Consider the following 24,816-nt stretch of genomic DNA (forward strand, 5'->3'; position numbering starts at 1 on the left):
ACAGTGGGTCCTGGGCCAGAGAGATGGAGGGGTCAAAAGACATTTTTAAGACCATCAACAAAATTTGAAAAGGATTTGTGGATTACATAGTAGTATTTTCCCAATGTTAATTTCTTGATTTTGATGGGCACACTGTGGCTGCATAGAAAGACCTCTTTTTAGGAAATAAACACACGTATCTAGGGGTGGGTCATGGGACACACTGTCTTCAACCTACTTATTAAACGGATGGATGGATGGATGGGTGGGTGGGCGGGTCACTGGATGGGCAGGTGGGCGAGTGGGCGGGTGGATGGATGGGTGACTGGACCGATGGACAAGTAGATGGGGGTGGATGGATGGATGAATGGATTGATGGCTGGATAGATGGACAGATGAACAAGTGGATGGATGGACAGGTAGATGGATGAATAAGTGGGTGGAAAAAGGGGAAAGAGAACAGAATGACCAGGCCAATGAGCTGAAATGTAAACAAATGGGGAACCTAGGTGCAGGGTACACCAGAGTTCTATGTATAATACTATTCTTGTAACTTTTCTATAATTTGAAATTATTTCAAAATGTAAAGTTAACAAAAGAAAACAAGAATTATAAACACTTCAAAAGAAATACAAATTCTGGTGTTGGGAGCTTCTTCCATGAAGACTTATCACGCCCCTGCTGATGTGTGGAAGGGCCCAGGCTAAGGGGCAGGAAGCGCGGTCCGCCCTTCCCCCTCGCTGTACCCTCATGTCACGGGCTAATTCAGTGTGCGAGGACCACCTTCTGGAAGGGCATCTTCACACCACGCATGACTGCCTCAAATTTGGTTTTCAGAGAGCCGATTATTTGAGCTTATTTATAACAAAAACTAGTCCCACTGACTTCAAAAAAGTAGAAGAGTACGTAGCTTTATTTACATCAGACAGAACTCGTCTTTCACGCATTCCATACAACAGTAGCATACCAGCAAAAGCATGAGGCCTATTAAAACATAGCCAGTTCTAAGCAGTCTGGATATTTCCTGTCATAGAAAAGAAGTATCCTGCCCACAGATTCATATTAACATACATGGTATATTAACATCAATCTCTGTATCATACACCACAGGGCATGTTTGCAAACAGGGCCACCTCCTGCAGCAAACTTACTCTAAGAACAGTATTGGGGGGGCACATGGGACATGTGTGACAATGATAGAAGGGGCGAGATAACTGCATCTTTTACAGCCACGAGTGTGCAGTGGTGTCCTGGGGCCGCCTTGGGAGCTGCACACATAGCCTGTTGTGAAGTCGGGCAGAAAGCACCCCAGAGACCCCAAAACGGCAGCACTGCACACCGACAACCACTTTACTGCAGGTCAACACTGGAAAGGAACTGATAAGTACAGGAGTACGTCCAACTAGGTAATACTGTTTCCAGTCCAGAACTGAGGCTATCTGGGAGAATTTTAATGACATAGACACTTGGCTCTACAGTCCAGACACATTTTATGCAGTAAGAAATGAATGAGAGCAAGTGGCATGGTTGGGAGGTGAGTGCGGTCCCCACAAGGACCGACGGGATGGCAGGTCTGGGGATGGAAGAGCTGGTGAGATCACTGTTTTGTTTAAAAACCCACCTATTACTTTCTACACATTCCTCACAGACTAGACTATCCAATGATAGGAACATTTTTAAGCGATTTAAAGCAACAGTTGATACTGTGTTCACCTACGGACAATATTCTATAAAACAAGAATTCCAGTAAAACATTCCGAAGCAGGCTGCTTTGCCTGCCGCTGCAAAGGACACCAGAAGGCACAGCTCCTCCGGCTCCTGCCTCCCCAGACTGGGTGCTCTGGGGCCTCAGCTCAGGCCAGGGTGGGCTCCATCACGCCAGTGACCGCCTTGGAGGGACCCCCACCAGGACCAAGAGCACGACGAAATGATTCTGACCATCGTCCCTCTGACACCAGGCGCGTGATGGGTGGGAGTGTCAAGCGCCTCGTAACCACACACTCAGGCAGACTCCGGCATGAATCAAGGCTCAGCAGCCACCTGCCTCTTGGTGGCCTGGTCGGTCACTTGCCACCAGGCCATCAAGGTGAGGGGAGCTCACCACCACGGGATCGCTTTGTCCCCACGGTGGGACGCAACAATGGGACAAGACCCCACTTGGGCCCCGGTCTCCAAGGGCAGCGAGCTAGGTCTTGCTTCGCCGGAGCAGGGCGGCGGGGCCGTGGGTACCCTGGAACTTCAGGCTCTGCAGGTTGACGTGGGCCCCGTGCCTGAGCAGCGTCTCCACGGTCTTGGCGTGTCGGCCGTGGGCGGCCAGGTGCAGCGCGCTGAGCCCCTGCTCATCCGACAGGTCGAGCACGTCGGCGCTCACCAGCTCCTCCACCACCTCAGTGTGCCCGCCGGCAGCGGCCAGGTGCAGCGCCGTCTGGTTCCGGGGCCCCCGAGCCACCACGTCGGCCCTCTCCTCCACCAGCAGCTTCACGGTGGCCAGGTGCCCGTTGCGGGATGCCAGGTGCAGGGCGGTGTAGCCCTCCGCCGTCACCACCTCCCGGCTGGCGCCACGGTGCAGCAGGAGCCTGGCGGTGCTCGTGTGGCCCGTCTCCGCGGCCACGTGCAGGGGCGTCTGCGCGAGTCCACTGCAGACATCGACGTCGGCGTGCAGGTCGATGAGGACGCGGGCCACGCGGTAGTGCCCTCGCTGGGCGGCCAGGTGCAGCGGCGTCCTCCCGTCCAGCGTCTGGGCGTTCACGCTCACCCCTGGCTGCTTGGCCAGCAGCTTGACGATGGGCAGGTGGCCCTGCCAGGCGGCGTAGTGCAGCGGCAGCCAGGCGTCCTTCCCCGGCAGGCCCACGTCCACGCCTCGGCGCAGCAGGATCCGCACCACGCTCTCCTGCCCGTGCTGGCAGGCCACGTGCAGGGGCGTGCGGCCCTCGAAGTCCACGGCGTCGACCGAGGCGTTCTTCTCCAGCAGCAGCCGCGTGCTGCACTCATCCCCGTTCTGGGCGGCGAAGTGGAGGGCAGTCCACTGGTCCTCGTCCGTCGCGTTGACACTGATCTTCCGCGCCAGCAGGAGCTCCACGATGCCCCGCACCCTCTTCTCCACGGCCACGTGCAGCGGCGTGGAGCCCTTCCTGTTGGTCAGGTTGGGGTTGGCGTTATTGAGGAGGAGCCACTTGACACACTCCTCCTGCCCGGCCTCCACGGCCAGGTGCAGGAGGCTGGTGCCGCTGTCCAGGACCAGGTCGACGTCCTGGGGCTGCAGGATCTTCATGAGCCGGCTGGTGTCCCCACTCACCACAGCGTCCACAAGCTTCTTCTTCTGGACGTCTGTGGTGCCAAGATCTGCGGGGACAGCAGACGCGAGGGTCACCTGAGACGGCCGGCCCCCAGGCTTCTCCCAAGGCCAGCATGGGGTCCTGAGGTTGCCCACACCTCCCCATGGTCTCCAGGTGATTTACCTGAACGCTTGCTTACGTGTCGTGTTGTCCCTGCTGATTTAATTTTAGATCTAGTGCGGAGACCCTGGGCAGGTTAGTTAAATGTCTCCAAGGGGCTCTTTTGTCAACTTCCAAAATACAAACCCATCCTGTAGGGTCATGATTAGATAATGGATGGGAAACTCAGGCCCCTGCGTGCTGCAGCCCAGACATGGCAGTGACTGCTACGAGGAAGGAGGGCGGGAGGCAGGAGCCCCCACCCCAGGGACCCCCCCGCAGGGCCCGCCGGCCTGCTCCCAGCCCAGCCTCTGAGTGGCGTCTTGTGTTGCTCAGGACTCATGATTCATCATGAAGAGGTCCCACGTAACGTAAAAGCACCTCTACATTATCTGGAGTTCTGCCTCGCACCACGGAAGACTCCTCACTAGAAACATGCTCACGGGATCCCGCACAGGGGGGCAAGAAAATGGGGACCTCAGTCCAGACTCGGTGTTTGAACACTGAGATCTGGGGGCACCAGTAACTGATCCTCCCTGAGCGTGAAGACAGGAGCCGTTTGAGAGCATCGGACCGGGAGCTCTCTCCACAGGAAACAGGTATTTCTTTCCTTTTCAACCTCACCACCGCTGCGTACCTGCAGCCAGCCTGTCCAGCTGGGCCTCCCTCAACTCTGCGTCTTTGTAAGACATTTTCTCAACCCCAAATGCCCTCTTTTGCCCCGAAGATTCCACTCTGAAAATCCCAGGAGGCCCACAGCACCCAGGAAAAGTCCTCCCTTCCAGGAGGAATTGCCCTATCTACCAGGAACTCCCCCAGCCCCCACACCTGGGGTCAACCCTCTGGCACAGGTGGCAGCAAGGGCTCTTTAGTGAGCACCACACCCAGGGACCAGCACATGGGGCAGGGGCAGGGGCAGGGAAAGCACCTACTTAAACAAAAAGCCCGTCAAAATTAACATGGAAAGATAAGATGAGCTAACTGAGAAGGGCCCCTCCAACAGGTAGGGTGTGAGAACCTCTAAGGAGAATGTGTGGGGGTGTTTACCTGGCACCCACAAAGGGGCGCAGGGCCAGCCTCTATAAAAGAGTGTGGGTCTCGAGTCATCCCCTGGGTTTTCCATCCTGCAAACCTTAGGTCACACCCTGCACCAGCATTACCACAGTGAGACCCTCCGGCACAGGCAGGTTCCTAGCCATTAACACTTAGTGTCACCTGCTCGGCCAGCACTCATCTCTGGATTTGGGCTCAGTACACCAACCATGCTACTGACACCCAAGACCAATTAGTGAAGGGATGGAGAAAACAAAGAATTATTGTCAGGTCAAGAACCTGGACGCCTCATTCTTTTCTCCGCTTGCTCATAGACGTCCCCACACCCTGCCCGCCACCAGCCCGTAATCACGCCCGCAGTTTCCCAGGGCACGGAGGCCTCCACTCACCGCCCGTTGAAGGCTCCCGCTCGAAAGACAGGGACAGCGACCCCCTGGAGGAGAAGGCAGAATCGACCGAGGACACCCCCGACAGCCTCTTGCCACTGTTGGCTGACGGGAGCTTGGATTCGGAGGAGCTGCGGCTGAGCTCATCCGGGCCCTCGAGCGTCTGGGAAATGCCCGAGTCCAGCTGGGACAGCAGCTCGGAAAGGCTGTAGTCCTTATCGAGGGCCGGGGCCGAGGCTCGCTTGAGGGGCGTGGACACGGGCGCCTGCGAGGACGGGCAGAGGGGGTGGATGAGGCTCCATGCACAGCACACAGACACGGAGGGAAAGGCACCCGTGGTCCCCAGTCCAGCAGGCAGGAGTTACCCGGTACCACATGCACAGCATGGCAGCCACGAGCCCAACGACACTGCGCTGGGGCCCCCAGGCAGAAAGACCCACTTGATAAAAAACTGCAAGTCTGGCAGCACGCTGCCCTGGGCCCCACCTGCTCAGCGCATGGCAGGCATGTTACCCGGATGGGAGGCAGAATGCGGACAGGCTGCGAGAGCGGGAAACTCAGTGCTGGGCCGAGTCCCCACAACAGGTCAGCATGGCAAGAAACAAAGGACGGAGGGGATCCTGGGGCTGGGGTCCCGCCCCCACTGCCTACAACGGGTGGGCTCTCCTCTGAGCTGTGCACGCGTGGCTTGGAGCTGTGTGTGGGCAAGAGCAGGGGGTTGTCACAGCTACAGGGACAGCATGTGACCCAATCCTTGAGAGGGCCTCCCCTGACAGGCAGCGAGGAAGGCAGATGTCTGGTGGTGATGAGAGTCTGACGGTGACTCAGGCCTCTTCCCGATCCTCGCCCACCTGACCCCAAATTCTCCCTCTTCTCAGGAACTGCTGATCGGCTCTGATTGGTGCTTTGGTGCAATGAGTCACACCCACTCGTTGGGTACCTTTCTTTTCCTTATCAGGGGCAGTTCACCTCCCCAGGGCACTTCTGCACCCTGACCTCATGGACACACCCCTCTATTCAGACAGTGGGAGCTCCAGAAATGTGCACTTATCACCCAGCCTCACAGCAACGGCCGATGTGAGCTGCCCAATACCAGATAACACATTATAAAGTTAGTTACCAGGCTTCACTGTACAAGGCTTATTACTGGATTCAGTTAGCCAGGCATCTGGAGTTTCTTAGCACATCTTACATAACCCACGCGGCACTCACTGAACAAATCATTTATGAGACGATCCCAAGCCAGGGGCGCAAAGACTACCCCCTCCCCTCAGGACCCAGGGCCCCTCCCCCAACTGGACTCAGCAGCGGCCTTCCATGTCCCTGGTTCAAAGAGCATCCACCTGGTGGCTTTTTAGTGTCACCCATGGGTCCACACTGTTCAACTGCAACCACAAACAGGAGGGGGGACGGGTACATCCTGCCACTGACTGCAGGAGTCCCTGGCCAACTGGCACGGGACGTGGCTCAGAGCGCAGGCTGAGCCTTAGCACGGGGCCGGGTTGGCGGGGAGTTTGCAGAAAGGAGGCCTCGGGTTGGGAAACCCCAGCCCAGCACAAAGGGAGCCCGGCCTGTACCTCGCTCTTGGGCTCCGGGCGGTCTTTCACATCTAGGTCCTGGGCGGACTCTTTCACCTCCTCGTCGGGTTTATCACACAGATCTTCGGTCTCAGAAGTAATTTCTTTTGGGGAGAAAACCAAAAGGGCCTGTCACTTGGACAATGACTTCCGCACACGCTCTACCTAAGCGTGCCATCTTAGGCGGGGTAGAAGAGGCGACACCCCAAAGTGTCTACAACTCAAGGACGTGGTCAGCACTGCGATGTCCCCCCCCAGCGAAAGGAGCTCACAGGCGACCCCCGGGGTCTCCCATCAGCAACTCTTTGCAGGGTCTTGCCAGATTCAAGTAGGAACCTCGGGGTTCATTTCCCAAAGAAGTCTTCCTCTGAGGGAGCCCCAACGGCATACCCCCCATGGTCAGGGCTGCGAGCACCGGCACGTGAGGCCCCCACCTCATCCATGTTGTCCCCTGTTTTAAATGCAGTGATCCGTTTCACTTCCATCAGGATCACTCTCCAGACCAAATGGCACACCAGGTCCCCAGGGATAAGACCCCAAGAAAAATGCAAAGAAAGCCTTAGGCCAGCAGTCACCCCGTCCCTAAAAGATGTGGCACTGTGTGAACCTGAGACACCAAGTCCAGGTTCCTCAGGGCAGCGAGCCCAGGCCGGGGCCAGAGCTTGGGGTGGATGGCTGGAGCCGACCTTGCAGCTCCACCCACCCAGGCGGGCCCTGCGTGCGAGGGCCACAGGCAGGCATGGTGGCCAAGCCGTTCCCACCAGGCTCGCCTGTCTCCGCACAGCCTTCCCCACCTGGGCCTGCCCCCTGACCCCGTCCTGGTCATCTCATCGGCTCTCTCCTGTGATACCAGCAGATGGGCCACGTAGCAACGTTTGGGAGACCCGACTGGGAGCCCTCTCCAGGCACTCACCTTGGAAGGTGGGCCGTTGACGCGGGTCCCCGTGCCAGCACCTCTGCAGGAGGCGCAGGAGGTTACTGCAGGCGCGTGGCCTGGCTCTGCAGACGGGCGGCAACTCAGGGCGGTAGCCCTTCACGACTTTCACCATTATGTGCAGGATGTTTTTCTCATCTGCAAAGGAAAGGTGCACAAGTCAGGGCAGCTCTGCAGGGCTGGAGCCGGATTCCTCCTCTTCAGGAGGAAACACAACTGCGGGAAAGTGCTGGGATGAGCCTTCGGGCTGCAGCCCCGCACCCCCCACGCCGAGGCCCAGGCACCATGAGACTTCCTTTTCAAAGCACACAGCTTTTGTGAAGCCTTATCTTCACAGGGCACGTCTGCTCCCTACCTTCCAGGTTTTAGAAACCACCTATGAGCCATCAAACGGAATCCATGTGTTATATCACACAGCACATCTTTCTGGGCACCGGACTCAAAGGAAAAGCGAGTTCAAAGGAGAAAAACATCTGACGAGACATGTTTTAAATTGGCCCGTGCCCACCAAAGAGAGGCAAATGTAGAAATCCTGGAGTCTCGTCACCCAGCCCCCAAGTGCACCCAAATCTCCCTCCGAAGACAGAAACCTCCATGAAATCCAATTCCTGTTCTAAAACACAGGACCTCGCTGGCCTCTGCAGTGGGCCGGCCAGGACTCCGGCCTCCTCCCCAAAATTCATAACATGGGGCCCCACCTGTCCATCCTCTTTCCAACCTCCTTCAGAAATACGCATGGGCACATTATCATAAGATCATCCTGGTCACAGACTGAGGGGCCCCAAGTTAACCCTCTGGGCCAGATTTTCCCTCTGCTCAGCCTAAGACCACACTGCCCATCAAGCTGACTCCATGCGCCTTGTTCCCACCAGCCAGCCCTCCCACCCCTACAGTTCCCAGCACACCCACGGGGAGCTCTGCCGTCTGGAGGCAGCGAATGCACATCAGCAGGTGTGGGAAATTGGCCCAAAGTCACCGACAGCTGCCAGGATTCTACTCTGATGTTTTGTTCCACTTTCCCGTTAAATCTTGTGCAATAACTCTCTTAGGTATCTACACATTATTTCCATGAGAACTCGCACTTCCAAAAACCCAACAGGCCCTCCAGATAAAACAAAAGTAAATTGAACACCTGGAGGACTTTCTACTGCCAAATGTGGATGGAAACAGTTCACAGGAAGCCCTCTGCTCCTGCAACTTGAGCTCCCCTATCTACCAAGCAACAGACCACGTAGACCTCTGTTCTTGATCTGCCTGACCCTGGGTGTTGCGTCCATGAGATCATTTCATGGCAGACTGGTAAGCTAAAAAAAGCCCAGACCATGGACCTCCATGGAGGAGGAGGAAAGGAGGGAGACCGGGTGATGGGTGGGAAGACATATGGACAGGACCTACACCGGCCTCGTCTGTGTCTCAGCCAGCAGGACTCACAGACCTGGGGCCACACGTCGACTCTGACTTGAGTGTTTAGGTATTTCTGGTCAAGCCACAGAATACTGTGAATAGCCCACAGGTGCCTGCGGAGGAAAAGGAACCTTTGTCCTCTGAAACAAAAAGGTACATGACTTTCACGGTAAGTTTCAGTCTCGAGTCAAGGTACAAAACTCTGAGGACAGAAGCCAGAATCGTGGTTGGAAGAAAGGCCACATCTCTGGGGCGGGTAGTGGTGACCTGGGTGTACCCACTTGTGTCAAAACCCACTCACCGATTCTGGAACTGATAACCTATGAGTGTGCTTCACACGACTAAAACTACACACTTAGAAACGCTTACGATGGTAATTTTATGTGTAGTTTACAATTACAATTAAAAATTAGAAAATTACCACCAAATTAAAAAAAAAAAACCAATTGGAAACAACAGGCAAATCCAGAGACAGAAAGCAGATTAGTAGTCGGTGGGGGACGGGAAATGACCACAGTGGGTACGGGAGTTCCTTTCCGGGGGAACATTCTGGAACTAGATAGTGGTGGTGATGCTACTGAACTGCATACTTAGCTAAAACGGTCAATTCCGTGTTACGTGTCTTCTGTCACAGACGCACACAGAGGAATTAGCTGACACCTTAAAAAAGCCCACTGACCAGAGCCCTTCAGTGGCTGTTCCTGTATGTAAATCACACGGCAAGGGCGCTTTGTGGGCAGAGGCCCAGCGGCGGTAAGGTGGGCCGTGGGTCTGTGTGCCGACCTCCTGGGCAGGACAGAGCAGCCCCCGTCCCCCCAGGGGAATGGGGGGTACAGGCACTACTTAAGCAGAATAGGACCATGAAGAGTGACCCTCACTGTTCCCGTCACCATGCCCGAGACGAGTCCACTCACCTGCAAACGGCTTCTTCTGCGTCAGCACCCCCCAGATCACGATGGCGAAACTGGAAGGAAACCAGGCAGGTCAGTGTGTGAGCCAGACCCTCAGATAAAGCCAAAAGCTCTCACAGCGACACGCTTAAAGCTGCCCCCCCCCAAAAGTCGTCACATCAGAGGGAGAGATAACAGCAACATTCTTCTCATGAACAAACAATTGTGGAACACGTCAGCAACATGATAGCTCCGTTGTTAAACAATGGACGAAACCCTGCCAACTAAGCTGTGAGTTCCAAGAGCACCAGGGAGCCCCCAAAAGAAGGGCCATTGTCAGCTCATGGGTAGAGGGGCCCACGTTGGCTGAATTCTCCACCACCTTCCTGCAAGCACCGGGCGTCACATGCTGACAGCAGCTCTGGGCCTTGTGGGTAACTTGCCCGCCGAGAGGCCGTCTGAGCTGGACAGAGCCCCGGAAAACATGCTGGCAATCCAGCGGAGCTTCCCAGAGCCCGTTTTTGGTTGCTGGAGATGATATATATGTAATATATAAAATTATTCTGTATACATCAAAAAAAAGAACTCAATCTGATAAATTTTTTAAAAAACAAAAGCAGGAGGTCCAAATGGTGAGCCAACATCCTGTCGCGGCTGTTTACAGCCCAAGAACTCTCCATCGAAAAATAATTGTAATCTGCAAGTTCAAACGTTCAGACTCTCCACACCAAAATAAACAGAGAATCCTATTCTCCCCAAACTCTACAAGCTGTGACGAGCACCCCTCACTAAGCACATGCACGATGGTTATTGTCAAACCAGTCGGCCTGGTGGTGGCAATGACAAAAGGAAAAGCGCCAGCGCCAGTGCTCGGGGCTCAGGGAGGGTCACAGTCACTGCTCGGAGACCAGAACTACAATGAGGGGACTCAGAGCCTGTGCACACCTTCCCGCCCTCTCTTCTTCTCCAGGAAGTCTGTGATTGAGACCTTTACAATTTAGAAAAGGCAGGCACCAATGACTGGGGACTGTCCTCTAGTGCTAACTCCCACTGACACCCCACAGCTGTCTGTGCTCCTCTGAGGAGGTACGAGCTGCTGGGCCACACGGGACTGGATATGGACACACAGACCACTTAAAGCAGCAGGCGCTCTCAGCAGACAAGCTATAAAACCCACGCTTTATAAAAACGCCCAAGCTTTTACAGTGTGGAGGCTGCCGGTCTGGTTACATAACTGGCCCTAGTGGCACCAGCCATTCAGATCGTCCCCCCTTCATGGGCAGCTCTCACAGGAGATAACTGTGTCCTGCGTACCTGGGGCAGCCTCTACCCACTGGCTGAAAACCTCAAACCCTTTCATTTGGACGGACCTCCTAGCTGATGGTAGCAGAAGCCTCTGGGAAAACTGCCTGTCAGAGCATGAAGACTCGGGGCGCAGAGCCCTGGGGGCTGCACACCTATACACACCTGTACACATCGTGCTTGGTGTCAAAGAGCCGGCTCTTCTCTCGAATGCGCTCTGGAGGGAGGTAGGCGATGGTGCCAAACAGGCCATCCATGCTGAGGTCGTGTGAGTGGGACAGTCCGTGGCACTTGGCCAGCCCGAAGTCGGAAATCTGTAACAGAGCAATTGGAAGGAGGCTCGGCGAGCTTCCTGGAGGGCGCCCTGTGGAGCATGGCACCTGGGCTGCCATTTCAGATGCCTGGTCAACATCCCCCTGCAACCCCGGATGGTGTGGACCACTAGAAGGTGGTACACCACAGTCAGGAACCACCTCTGAGAGCCGTGACCTGTGCTCCCCTGGGCAGGTGGGCACGTGGCTGAGGAGGAGCCAGGTCTGGAGCCATGAAGAACGTGATGGATGGGGGGGCAAAGATTACACTTTAGGGACGAGTGTGCTGTGAGAGGAATCCAGAGGGATCACTGCCGTGCTGGCCACTGTGGCTGACAGCCTGCGTCGGTGGAAAGGGAAAAAGCAACGCCTGGCGTTTCCGGGCTTTCAGACGCCATGTGAGAAGTGAGGCCTGCCAGGCCCAGCGCTAAGGCAATCCAGTTATGCAACTGTGCCAGCTGGGCAGGCGGGCAAGTGGCAGCAAGTCCTTTAAAGGGAACTGCACCTTCAGAAGCCCTTTAAAGCAAGCAAAACACGCCATGCAGCCTTGTCCTCCACTTGGAACGTTCTGTGATCAGCAGACACTTGCTACCTCCTTCACCAAGTACGTGACACCCAAATAAAGGTCCGATACACATGGGGTTTGCAGCCTGGAGAGCACCGGGACCCCAGCTACTCAGGCCCTGCCAGGCCTCCCTTCCCCCTCCCCAACTCCTTTGAACAAAGGAGTCCTGACAGTTCATGGCTCGGACACCCACAGTGGGGGAAGTGATGTCACACAGATTCCTGGGGGCAAGAGACACCAGCTGTCCTCCAGGCCCCCACCTGGAAGTCACCGAAACACTGTGTGTGGGACCAGGCCACATGCACTGGCATTAAGGGACTCAGGATCCATGAGGAAAATGGATTTTTTTTCCTTTATCTTCTCCTTCAAGGCGTATGGACTCCTTCAACATCCTAATTAACTCCAGGCTCCTCCTCAAACACACCTATGGAGCGATAGGCAACGGGGCTGAGTCAGGCCTTAACTCTGGGCTCACCATGCCAGCTCACGAGATGAGCCAATGGCCTGGCGTCATCATCGCTGAAGACAGCGAGAAGCTCTGCCTGCAGACTCAATCCTCCAAGGGACCTCTGACCACATCTGCGGGAAGGTGGCAGGAAGAAAGCCAGGAGAAATGGACCTGGCCCTCCATTTCTGTGGTCAGGCTGGGCCAGGATGGGTGTGGGTCCACGAGGGAGGCCAGCCTGGCCATTCCTGGGTCCCCGGTAGCTGTCCGTTCCCTAGCCTTCCAGAAACTGCCCCCTCTGGGAAGGAAAGCACCAGTTCCCGAATAAAGCAATCACATGGACCCTGCAGATCATAAAGCAGCTCGCGGCCACATGAGCACCCTGGCACCCAGTGTCCCTGCCTCATTGGCAGCCTTTTCTCTTTATGTCTATGCTTTTCAGACATAGCCAGCTGCTTCAAAATGGACTTGGTAAAAGAAAACAAGCATAAATTGTGTGTAAAGGCTCTGGTGTCAAAATGCAAACTCAGAAACCAGAACTGCCTGTCGGCTGCTGACCCTCTGCCCACAGGGTTTCTCCTCCCAGGTCCTGCCCAGGACCTGCTTCCCGGCCCCTCAACAGTGGGCGGGCCCTGTGCAAAGCAACCAAGGGAGACTAACGAGGGTCGAAGGGCGCAGTCGGGGCTGTGCTGCCTTAGACAGAGGTCATTGGAGACCCGGGACAACCCTCCGAATGCTGTCTCACCTGGGCAAACTGGACCAGAAGTGAGCCTGAGATTTTAAACTACGCTATTTCCTCTTCAACTCGAAGTGGGCCTACTACCGATACATTAAAATTAGTATTTGAACACTACTATTTAGCATATTGAATATAAGTGTTACGTTAATATTAAGTGTCTTTAATACTTTGTGAAGTAGCCACTCGCTGTGAAATTTGTCTTTTGCGTCGTCCCATCTAAGGACAAGAGGGAGTCTTAAGGGCTCAGGGTAAGGGGACGGGCTGACAATGTATGATCTGATTTCAGGATTCCAGAGTAAAGCTTCAGGGCTACAAATAACCGCCAAACTGAAAAGAGCCCAGAAATCCGGTGGCCAATCGATGACCTCAAACAAGGCTCCAGTGCCTTCCACACCCTATTAGCCATGTCTGAGAATGAAAGAAACACGTTATATAAATACATTTTCTGTTTGTTTGGGGCTGTGTGAGGTGAGTAACACGACTGATTAAGAGGGGAGTCACACAGAAGCTGCCGCGCGGGCCTTTCAGGACGCTCCGGTGAAGGCTGGCGGGTGCCTCAGCGTCACCTCACTTCCTGTCACGGACACCAGTCCACGCACGCTCTGCCCGGCTCCCTTCTCAGCCATGCTGCTGGGTTCCTGAAGGAATTTTTACCCACTGCTTAAACTGCCAGAAAGCGCCAGGCCTGCCAAGTCAGGTGCTTAGAAGGAGAGCGAAGAAAACTCACATGGAGGCCCCTCAAGAACCAGTGCAGACGTGACCTTCTAGGAAAGTGAGACCTCGGTGTGAGCCAGTCAGACAACAGCACTCGTCCCCTTACTGAGCAAGCACTGAGCGCCCATGTGGACCGAGCCCGGGGACCATTCCTGGGCACACATCAGCACCCCAGCGTGGAAAAGACGACTATGTATGAGCCACAAAGGTGCCAGCACCCACGGTGCCGGCCCTCGCCTAGCCAGGCGCTTTACTGTCACTGACCCCTCACAACAACAGGGTGCTGCCCCCAAGCTGGCGGAGGGGGCTGTGCATGTAAGGAGGACATTCCACACGACCTGTTAGGAGAGTGGAAAGGGAATGCATTGAGATGACTGACACCTCAAAGGGACCTGTGCAGACACACCTGTCCAGGTACCTAGGCGCCCACCGGCCGTCTCCCTAAGAAAAGCACATTCCCAGCAGCCTTCTGTTACAGCAGCGCTCCTGAACGCGACAGGAAGGCTTTCCAGCCTGAGGCTCTGAAGAGCCAGAGAGGGCAACACCCTGACCCCAACTTGGGTGACACTGGCCCATGATTTAAGCCCTCTGAGCCTCAGCTCAGCAGCAGCCGGAGGCCACTGTCCACTGGCTCCGTCACTTTGAATGGGGGCAGCTCCTGCAGGCGGGGCTTCTGGCCCGCAGCAGGGACCTGCCATTCCCTTCCCTTCCTTGTATATAGTCAAGTTTGAGAGCAAAGGCTCTGGGTGCCCACGTGCCACACACCCTGGTGAGAACTCTGTTGTGCTCGTGGGGCAGGGTCCACCTGTGCGGCCAGCACCAGCGACCACCAGGAAGCAGGACAGGAAAGTACTTCCATCTTCTGCTAAACTCTAATTACTGAGTGACCCCTACTTAAGGGACAACATGTGATTAGTGTCCAAAGTGAGAATAGATTTCTCCCGGGCCTGGGGCTAGCTCGGCCAGGACTAGGGTGCCTCCTGCAATGTCCCGGCACAGGGAGTGGCCGTGTGTGTGGCACTCAGTCCCATTCTCCTTTCACAGGTGAGGAAACTGAGGCCCAGAGGAAGCTGGGGGCAGGGCCGGACTGACTCCGGGTCCTCATCCTCCTCGGGCCAACAAGGAGCAGTCCTGCCAGGGCAGCAACAGCGTCCGACACGCAGGCGAGTCCCTCGGTCCCCAGCATGAACTGGAAGGGAATCGGGCCACCCCTCTTGGGTCCTTTTCGCTCAGGCACAGGCAGAAGAGAAGGGGATGAGACAACCACATCCTGAAGACCAGCAGATAACCCAGGGCCCCCGAGCGTGTGGGCATCACCATGGGAAACCATGACGGGTGCCCCCTCTCCAAACCCCCAGTGTGGCAGCAGGACAGCCCAGCAAGGAAGGCCTGGCAAAGGACAGTCAGCGACACAAACGCGATGAAGCTCCTAACTGCAATTCCCGGCGGCCAGCACCTGGTTTTCAATTATATTATTCCTTATGCTTTTCTGCTTTATAAACTCATCCCCAAAAAAGAGACGCCCTCACAGGCCGGCCTTGCATTACTAGAACAGAGTGAGCCCCTCGGGGCCCCCTCCACGGCATGGCAGCCTCCATCTCAGAGCACCCCCGTGTTCCCACTGCCCCAGCCCTTACAACCATCAAGGGGACACAGCCTACCAGGGCCACACTGGGACGGCTGACCCATGGCCCGATTCCTAGCACCCAGTACCCTAAGACATCCAACAAAACCTGAAAGCGCAAATCCACCATCTCTTTGTTTCCAGGATGCCCAGAATTCAGACCCAAACTCCAGGACTTGGGGAGTGACCCATGTCCACAGAGCCCGTTTTCCAGCCACACATGTCGTGCTGTTTACACCAACCCCGACGAGACTGGGGATTCTGGGAGCTCTTGTGCTGGGAGAGGCCTCTGCTTCAAGTGCATTCCCACAGAAGAACCACGTCCTCTTCCGGCCTCACGCTGACCCGAACGTTCTCTGCTCAACACCACACCCCACTGCCCTCCTCCCACACGCCCCGCCCCGGCCACCTGCCGGTCCTCGTACGGGGACGCCCCTACCTTGACGTGGTAGTGGGCGTCCAGAAGGATGTTTGCGGGCTTGAGGTCCAGGTGGAGCAAAGGCGGGGACATGCAGTGCAGGAAGTTCATGCCCACCGCCGTCTCGTGGATGATCCGAAAGCGCAGGTCCCACGGCAGCGGCTCGGAGGCCAGCAGCTTCTCCAGGGAGCCCGTCTCCATGTACTCCATGACCAGGCCCACGGGCTCTTGGCATATGCCGTACACGGGCAGGATGTACCGGAACTTGGCCATCTCCATCTTCTTGGCTTCCTCCAAAAGCTCCATGCGCTCCCTGGAAAAGTTCAAGGACATGAGAAGCACGCACGCAATGGTCCCCCGGCTACTCACACAAAGCACATCGGCCATGAGGCAACCAGGTCCGTGGACTGAGAAAGTCCCTAGGACACGTGCACACGTATGTACAAGCACGCACGCGTGGACACACAGACAAAGCTCACTTTCGCGTCACATGATCAAATTCTGGGCCGCCCAGTCTCCGGTGTCACAGCGGTTCAAGCACACCTGTGCATTGTGGGGTCGTTACTAGTGACGAGGAGAGAGTCTAACTATCCCTGAAAACCCGCAGGTAGCACTGAGCCGTGTGCCTGGGGCCTGAGGGAGGAAGCTGGTGCCGAGTCCCGCTCTCGGGATCAGGGCAGAGAAGCTGAGGTTGGACTAACCGCTGTCACGAATTATCTGTCGGAAGAACACAATTCACCTCTTTCAAGGCAACCGTCCAGCTGCCCAGTTACTCCTGAATCCAACCCCACGCTTCAATGAATGGCTCGTGCGTCTAACAAAGTGGCGGAGAGCCACTTTGAAAAACTTTTTTAAATTGTAGTAAAAAATACATAATTGAACCATTCATACGTGTACAATTCAAAAGCCTCACACAGTCAGTGTTGTGACACCATCCCCACTATCTACACACACAACTTTTTCATCGTCCCCACCGGAACCTCTGTCCCCATCCAACTGAAGCGCCTTCCTCCCAGCGCCGTCCCCCCAACTGCTTTTCTACTTCCTGTCTCTATGAATCTGCCCACTCTGGGGACCCCACAGAAGGGGCATCATGTATATCTGCCTTTCAGTGACTGCCTATATCACTAATCATGTTTTCAAGGCCCACCCACGTTGTAACATATACCCAGACTTCATTCTTTTCACAGCTGAATATTTCGCTGTGTGCATGGACCGTATTTTGTGTGTTCCTATTGATGAACACTCGGGTTGTTTTCACCTTTAAGCTCCAGTGAATAATGCTATAATCTGCACAATGGGTGCACAGGGGTCTGTTCACGCCCCTGCTTTCCTGTTTGGATATACACCGAGGAGTGAACTGCTGGGTCGTGTGGTAGTTCTAAGTTTAACCTTTTGAGGCACCACCAAAGCGCTGTTTTTGTAAGGAAACTTTGACTGGAAGACGGTCTCCCCGCCTCATGGCTGCATTCATGCTTTCACACCTAAAGGAGAGGCGAGCAGTGACCATACGGCCCCTGCGGCCAGCACAGCCTGCGACATTTACTCTCTAGCTTCTCAAGAAAGTGTGCAACCCCTGGTCTAAGGCCACTTCCTGGTGCAGCCTGTGGATTTGCAGACTAGGCCCCAGCGCTTAGGTGTGTGTTAGCATTTGGGGTGAAAGTCTGAGAAGAAAGGCCAAAACCCCGCGAGGATCCTAGGTTGGCAGTTCCCAGGCCGCAGCACAAAGCACCCAGGAAGGGGGCTGAAATGCAGGTTCCCAGGCCCTGCTCCAGAATGGGTTCCAGGTGGGTGCTGGAGAACCCGCTTTCTCATAAGCCTTTAAAGGAAAAGCCCAGAACCACAAGCTCAGACATGCCCTGCAGGAGCTGGGAACTGAGCAGACCAGTGTCCGAACAGAGCCGAGCAGGCAGCAGGCTGGGGCGACCTCAGGGATTCCCCCAGAATGCAGAGTCCAGCAGGGCAGCCGTGCCCATACCCCAGGACAGGCTGACCGCCGTATGGGGCCTGGACGCACCTGCCTGCCCACCTGGACCTGCTCCCACTTCCCAGCCTGCCGGAGAATCCTGTGTGAGAAATGGGACAGCGCTCCAACAGAGCCAGTCGGTTTCTCATTGATCAGCCTCCTCTGAGCCCACATGCTCCCAGGCTGCCCTGACAGTTATGGAAACATTGCCCAGGGAGGCGGTGGCCGCGAGCCCAGATGACAGTTTACCAGCGGCTGCAGCACCCACGCTCTACCTGCATTCAGCTCTCACTGGGGACACTCCTACTATTTGGGGCCCAGGGGGCCTGGCCAGGATGTCAGGCCCTCTGCCCACCTGTCCAGCCCCCGCAGCTGGGAGCCAGCCAAGGCCCATGTGAGCCTCCTCCAGGGGGCTGCACGGTGGGTGTCAGGGAGAGGACCGCTCGGTGTAGACCAGTGATTCTCACCTGGGGGCGACTGCCCCCAGGGGACACTGGGCACTGTCTGGAGACATTTTGGTTGTCACAACTGGGGGCTGCACCTGGAATCCAGGGGATGGGGGCCAGGGAGCTGCACACAGGATGGTCCCCAAGGCAAAGGAGGACCCGGCAGGAGTGCCAGACGCCACGTCTGAGGACCCTTGGTATGGAGCCAACGCATTCCAACCAAACTTAAGCCTCTACCCCTGGAATCGCCTCTGAAGTACTGCTGGCATTTACTTGAGTTTTCATCTATAGCTAATTAAAATTCATTGGTTGACACATATTTACTGAGTACGTCTATACATCAGAAGTGATGACAAAGGAGACCTTTTGCTGCCTTCACCAGGCTTGCCTTCTTGGGGAGATGAAAAATCACCAAGACAAAAAGTGCGGTTGAAAACCTGAGTAGTTTGTAGGGGTGGTACAGAGGGCCCTAGGGGAGATTTAATGAAGGGGTCCCTAACTAGAGTGGGGGAAGGGCGGCGAGGGCTCAGGAGGGAGGCGGGGGTCCCGGGCTGGATGACTGGATGTGGAGAGAGAGCACCACCCTGATCTCCTGGGGTTCCCCATTTACGAAGGGGAGGTGTGTGTGGGGGGGGGTCAAGAGTTTGGTTGTTACCAGACTCAGGAGCGAAGAATCCCACTGGCCTTACAAAGGAGAGGAACAGGATCCAGAGCGAACAAAGATGTCTCACAAAACAAAACTAGGTTAAGCTCTGCAGGACTCAGTCCTCAGCACTCTGGTTGCACAAGCAATTCAGAGAGCATCATGTCCACAAGAGTGCTCTGCGAGCCTCTGGGGGTCCCTGGCCAAGGCTGAGCTGCTCCCCTACTTCAGTGGGACCTGTGTAGGTTCCGTGCTGGGCCCAGGCCTGCAGCCTGGGGGTGACACAGAGGCAGACCCCAGCCCTGTGTGACAGGCACCTTTAGGAGGGCTGGTGCGAAGGTCAAGGGTCGTTTCAAAACAAAAACAAAGACGGTCATTTAAGAAGAGGAGAGAAAATGACACCGCGGGGCCTGCTCCTCTCTCCTCCTCCCAGGGAGGCCTGGTTTGTCATCGTGTGCGGCCAGCAAAACTGCCACTAACAACACTCACTGAGCACCTGCGACCTTCAAGTGGCCGGCTGGCCACCCCGCCCTCCGGGCACTTCACCCATTGCACCTCCGTTGCAGGATGTGGGGTGCAGGCTTTCGGGAAGGGATAGTGCTGCCGTTCCCAGGCTGGCCGCCAAGCAGACCGTTTCTCCACGCTGAGTACACATTTTGAGAGTGAGTGAGCCCTCCATTCCAAGCCCGACTGGTAACAAATAAGGATTTTGAGAGCACAGCCAACCACAGGAAGGCAGACGCTGAGCCGCTCTGCAAACCAAGTGTTTTCTTCCATTTCAAAAGGGCTTAAAGCGTAAAACTCAGGTGACTTCTGATGACTGCCCGTCAGCGACTGTAACAGCCGCTGGCAGGTCCCCTCTGCCTCCCCACTCAGCCCTCCCTCCCCACCGCACGAAGTCGGCCAGTTCCTCCAGCTCTCCCTGACCCTGGGCCCTTCCTACCCAACAGGGACCCCACACTTACCTCAGTTAAAAAAATAAATCAAAAGGGCCACCGCTGCCAGTTAGCTCCAGGAAGCTAATCACAGCTTGAATGTTCTGAGAACTCATACCCTCTCTAGAATCAATGCGGAGCTTGCACGGCTGACACATATCTCAGGACGACACACATCTCAGGACATTTAGTCAAGAAAAACCAGCTACCCTGGGAAATAAGTCAGTTTCCAGGGACCAACCATCTTCTTTGTGGCAGTTCACTAAGAAATGCCTTAGATCAGAGAGGACCCTCCCTGTCTGTCACCACACCTCCCTGGGACAAGGTGGGGGGGGGGGTCCTCCCCACTCACCCAGCAAGAGAGGAGGTTCAACCACATGGCACAGGGCTGGGAGCGGGGTTGGCCAGCGTCCCCTAAGCGCCAGCATTGCTTGTGTTCAGAAGGGTCGGCACAAAAAAAATGTTCACTTATCTTCTAGTAACCATAACACTCAAATCCAAGTGACCCCATCCTCTCAGCCATTGTTCAGTTGCTCCTGAGGTACCCGGCTAGAACATCTCCCCCCAATGGGAGGCCCCAAGGGCCACCTCCAGCTTCGGGAAGCAACAGCCACAGCCCTTCCCGGATCGGATAACCTCGGCAGTATTTGCAATTCAATAAGCCTGAACTTGGCCTCTCGGGAGCCACTGGAAAAAGACAGAAAAGTGCCCCTTTCCGGAAAGAAACTACCAATTATTTTTTGTTTTCGTCAAAGGCAATTACTTTTTTTAAATACACTTTTCCTCATAGCAGCGTTTCTGGTTTATGTTGACAACACAAAAGGAAATGTAGATTATTACTATGATTACTATATTGTTATTTTAGAACCAGGAGAGATTGGCAAAGCAGTCCCAGAGCCGCAGGGCTGGGTGGAGGGCCAATGTGGACATGGTCCCATCATCATCAAATCCAATCTTCACTGTTAGGAGGGAAGTTCCGGCCTCAGGAATGCACGAACATCCGTCTTAATTAAAAGAGCCCCAAAACTGCCTAAAAACCGCCGTGCTGAAAGCGTAGCTACCAGGAGGCACAATTCAATAGGACTGGCATCAGGTTTCTCCTCTGTAATCTCCTGTAAACATCTTCTGGGGGAGGGGTGCGACTTCCAGTTACCAGCAGGAATGGAGAGGGTGCCCCCAAACCCCAGGACCGCTTTGGTCCTGGGTAGGAAAATCTCTGGGGATTAACAGGACCAATTTGGGGCTCAATTTGTTACAAATCCTTTCTCAATAGCGCTTAACATTAATTCCTTTTTCTTTTTTTTTTTTTTGGTCATTTAGGGCTGGTCCAAGCATCCTCCAGCCTATCGAGGGAGGACATCGCAGTGAGAGAAAGCAGAAATGTCACACCAATCGATTATTTCTGAGACACTCGTTGGAGAAGCCTCCAGGCTCGGTCAGGAGGAATGCCAGAGACCAAGGACTGGCCGAAGGCTTCCCTCTCCTTTTCTGGGAGCATTTACTTTGGAAAAGGGTGGCCCTACGAAGGAGGAGAAACAGGAAAGGATGGAAGAGGGGCCGGGATGGAGGAGGTGAACAGTGCTCAGCAACAAAGAGCCCCTCAGAGGTAGAGGCTTGGAACCACATTCGGGAAAAGGCAGCAGGAAAAGGCTTAATCACCCCCTAGCTGACTCGCTCAGCGAGGCCTTCTCGCCACGCACAAACCCAATTATGTTCCCAGGGAGCCGGCGAGGGTTCCCACACTGCTATTTTTAAAACTGACAAGAAACGGGCTTGTCGGATTGTCGTGTATTTGCAGACCCAAGGGTTGCTCAGGCTCGTCCCGACGAGCCATGCCGATGGCGCATTACCTGCTGGCCGGGCGCCCGGCCAGCCACTCAGTCACTCAGGGCTTCCTTTTAGCCCAAGGGCTGGGGCTGGAAGAAGGGGGCCTTTGGAGTCACCTCTTCTGGCCTAATGGCAACACTCCACCCAGGGCCCCAGAAACCCCTGAAGGTCAGCCATAAGGAGTATCACCTGCCCCCAGGGACCCTCAGGGTGTCTGGGGCTGGACAGCCCCCACTTTCCCGTAAGGAAGTATGCTCACAAGGCCTGGGGCAGCCTGCAGCTGGAGGAGCCCCCCCCACGGTGCTGGGGGCCAGGCCCTGCTGTTGCTAAGGGGCCACTAAAGGCTGGAGCCAGGGCAGCTGCAGGGAGACAAGGAGAGACAAGCAGCCAGCAAAAGTTGGCCTGGCCCACACCTGTACCTGGGGGGGGGGGGGTCCTGGTGTAACAAGAGGAGGGTGCAAAGTGACTCCGATCACCCTGGGAAAGAAAAGGCCCAGTGTTGGGGAAGGTCCTCACGACCAGGGCACGTGACTGACTCCATAAACCTTTATGATTTGGTGGGCAGGTGCAGAAAACCACTTGTCTTGGGTCCCCAGACAAGCCTGTAAGTTGGTTCTCTTGTTTACTAAACCTGCCACCCCCTATCTGGAGTGGTCTGTCTTTTTTCTCAGTCTCTCCCGGCCCTCCCTCCGAGGACAGAGGCAGTATCAGACCACACCCAGGCAGAGCCCGAGGAGGCTGCGACCCAGCACCAGGCCCCCTCAGCAGGGGTTAGAGGTGCCGAGTCCAGACAGCCCGGAGGCATAAAGGCCTGGGGGCTGCACCCAGGAACCCCCGCAAAGTCCTATTTCCCACTCCAGGAACAGCTTGCAAATAGTGAGGTAGGGTGGGAGGCAGGTGTGAAAAAAGCACTGAGGCCAACCTGCCTATGTTGGGTAGCAAAAACTATTTTGAGGTCTAGTGGCAACCCTACAGGACTGCGGGCCGCCAGCCCCTGCTGCACCGCAGCCTAAGGAGGAGCTCAAGCTGGATCCAGTCAACAGGTAAGCGAGAGGCGTTTTCTTTGCCAAGAGCAGGGCTTTGACCATCTTCTCCACCGGAGAACCCAACCTCTGCTGCAAAGGCAGAACTCCAGCCTGCTCTACCCAGCTGGCGGAGTACAGGAGGTGAGTGGCTTCCTGTTGGGAAATGCCGACCTCGACCTCGCCGCCCAGTACGTGCCACCACCTGCCTAGCTCAGGCAGGGCAGGAAAGGCTTCCAGTTAAAGGACAAAACAGTTTTCAACCAGGCTATGCAAGAGCCTAAGTGACCTGCCTCAAGTGGAGAAACCCTACCTCCCGCTGGGCCACCGAAGAAACAAGGGCTCGGTCACGGGAAATAACAGATTCTGTGGATGGAGGCTGATGAGTCAGTCAGCCTGGGGACCGGCTTGTTTACTTAGCTCTTCCCATACAAGAAACTGGTGGTAAAACCTCCACTGATGAAAAAAACTCACTCCGATCAGAAGGCTCCATCAGACAAAAGTCCCCAAGGCCTAAAGACCCTGGAAGGCGAGGGTCTCACCTTTCAGGATCTAACTAGCCACTGGCCGGTGTTCAAAGTGGTTTGCATTTCATCAAAATAACCACAACGCCCCTCCCGGCCTGAGCGGTTCCCAGGACCTGTGGCACAATGAGGGAAGAGCCTGCATAGCTTCCCCAGCATCTCACCCTCGAGTTAGCGATATTTTTATGACACTTGTCACCACTGTACTGACGCTGCCAAGAAACACTGGCTTCGAGGCTTCCAGAAAAAGCCACCCATCGACTGTATGACCTCCCAGGCCAAGACGAACACACAAAGACCGTGGGTGCACCGGGGTCTCTTCTCCCCCAGCCTACTCATTCATGCCCACCGGGCAGGCCCCTGCCGGCCCTCAATGCACCCTAGTCCTGGGGACACACACAGCCACCCCGCCCATGAGCGTCACGCAGTGAAAAGGGTCCCCATCACTCAGCAAGCCAAGGTCTAGAAGCCAGGTCTCGGGCAGCAAAGGCTGGGCGGGCTTTAAAGGGAGCTGCTCGTCCCCGAGTGGGGGAGGGGATCTCCATACCGGACACACACAACAGAACTTCCCCATAGAGGCCAACGTCACCCAAGGACAAGTAATTGAAACGTGTCCGATTGACACATGCATGTAAGTTATCAAACCACCACCGCCAATGGTGAAAAACAACAGAGCTGCTTCTCGAGACCCTCCTCCCACCCCAACACCGCCGCACAACGCGCCAGTGCCAGGGCGCCGGGGAAGCCTGGCCGGGCCACGCCGGGGCTTCCCACCGAAATAATTGCCGTCTTACACCAATTTGTGCCCCGACGTAAATTACTAAGTAAGTCGAACGGAGTCTACCTAACTCACAAAGCCCAGATCCACACACGGCAATTGTCCTAAGCCGGGCGCAAACCGCAGCGCCCCGGCGGGTCCCGGGCGGGTCCCGGGCGCGCGGCGAGCTCGCCACCCTGAAGACTCGAGGCCTCACGGGCAGCCCGGTAGCACCGTGGGCACGTGACAACGTCTTGGGCACACGCGGCCCCCGAGGGGTCCCCCACGAGCCGCCGCCGGCGCGCGCAGGGGGCCCCGGAGCTCGCCCAAGCTGCCGCCGCGTCCCCGCCGCGCGGACCCCGCCGGGGTCCTCATGGCCTCGCCTGGCGCTGGGCTTTCCCGCCGAGGCTCCTCCAGGGGCCAGCGGTGACAAGGGGACCCCCCGAACGCCAGCGCCCCGACCCGGGCCCGGCCCGGTACCGACCTGTCGTCGACGTGCAGGCTCGGGGAGCACTTGATGGCGAGCCACGTCTTCCAGTGGACGTGGCGCACCTTGTACACCTGCCCGAAGCCGCCCGAGCCGACCTTCTCCCAGCCCGTGAACTCGCCCGCGTCGAAGGTGCGCAGCAGCCCCAGCGCCCACGGGCTCCCGTTGGCGCCCTCCATAGCGCTCCTCTCGCCGCACCCTGAGCGGCCCGCGGCGGCCGCGTCCGCCCAGGTGCCCAGGTGCGCGCCCGCCCCACGACGTCACTTCCGCGGCGCTCCCCGCCCTCCGCCGGCCCCGCCCCGGGATCCTGGTCCCTGCAGACCCCCTGGGGGACGCGCGGGGTCACGGCGCTTTCCCCCGCGTGTGCAGGGCGTGGGAAGGGCCGGCGCGGCGCGCGGCGGCTGCCCTGCGGGCGTGGGTGTGCTTAGAGCATT

At 56.3% G+C, this 24,816-nt stretch overlaps 1 protein-coding gene across 1 annotated transcript; it reads right to left on the bottom strand.

Moving 5' to 3' along the window:
• Positions 1–867: 867 nt before the first annotated feature.
• RIPK4 (receptor interacting serine/threonine kinase 4) lies at positions 868–24,591 on the bottom strand. The gene is made up of 8 exons (XM_081077125.1): positions 24,380–24,591; positions 15,797–16,088; positions 11,125–11,273; positions 9,682–9,731; positions 7,343–7,501; positions 6,430–6,533; positions 4,856–5,117; positions 868–3,321 (listed from the first exon to the last, which is right to left on the bottom strand). The coding sequence occupies exons 1-8, from the start codon at positions 24,559–24,561 to the stop codon at positions 2,165–2,167; spliced, it is 2,355 nt and encodes a 784-aa protein (XP_080933251.1). The 5' UTR covers positions 24,562–24,591; the 3' UTR covers positions 868–2,164.
• Between the last annotated feature and the right edge of the window lie 225 nt (positions 24,592–24,816).

Source organism: Rhinolophus hipposideros (genome assembly GCF_964194185.1).
Source record: "Rhinolophus hipposideros genome assembly, chromosome: 2".
NCBI lineage: Eukaryota > Metazoa > Chordata > Mammalia > Chiroptera > Rhinolophidae > Rhinolophus > Rhinolophus hipposideros.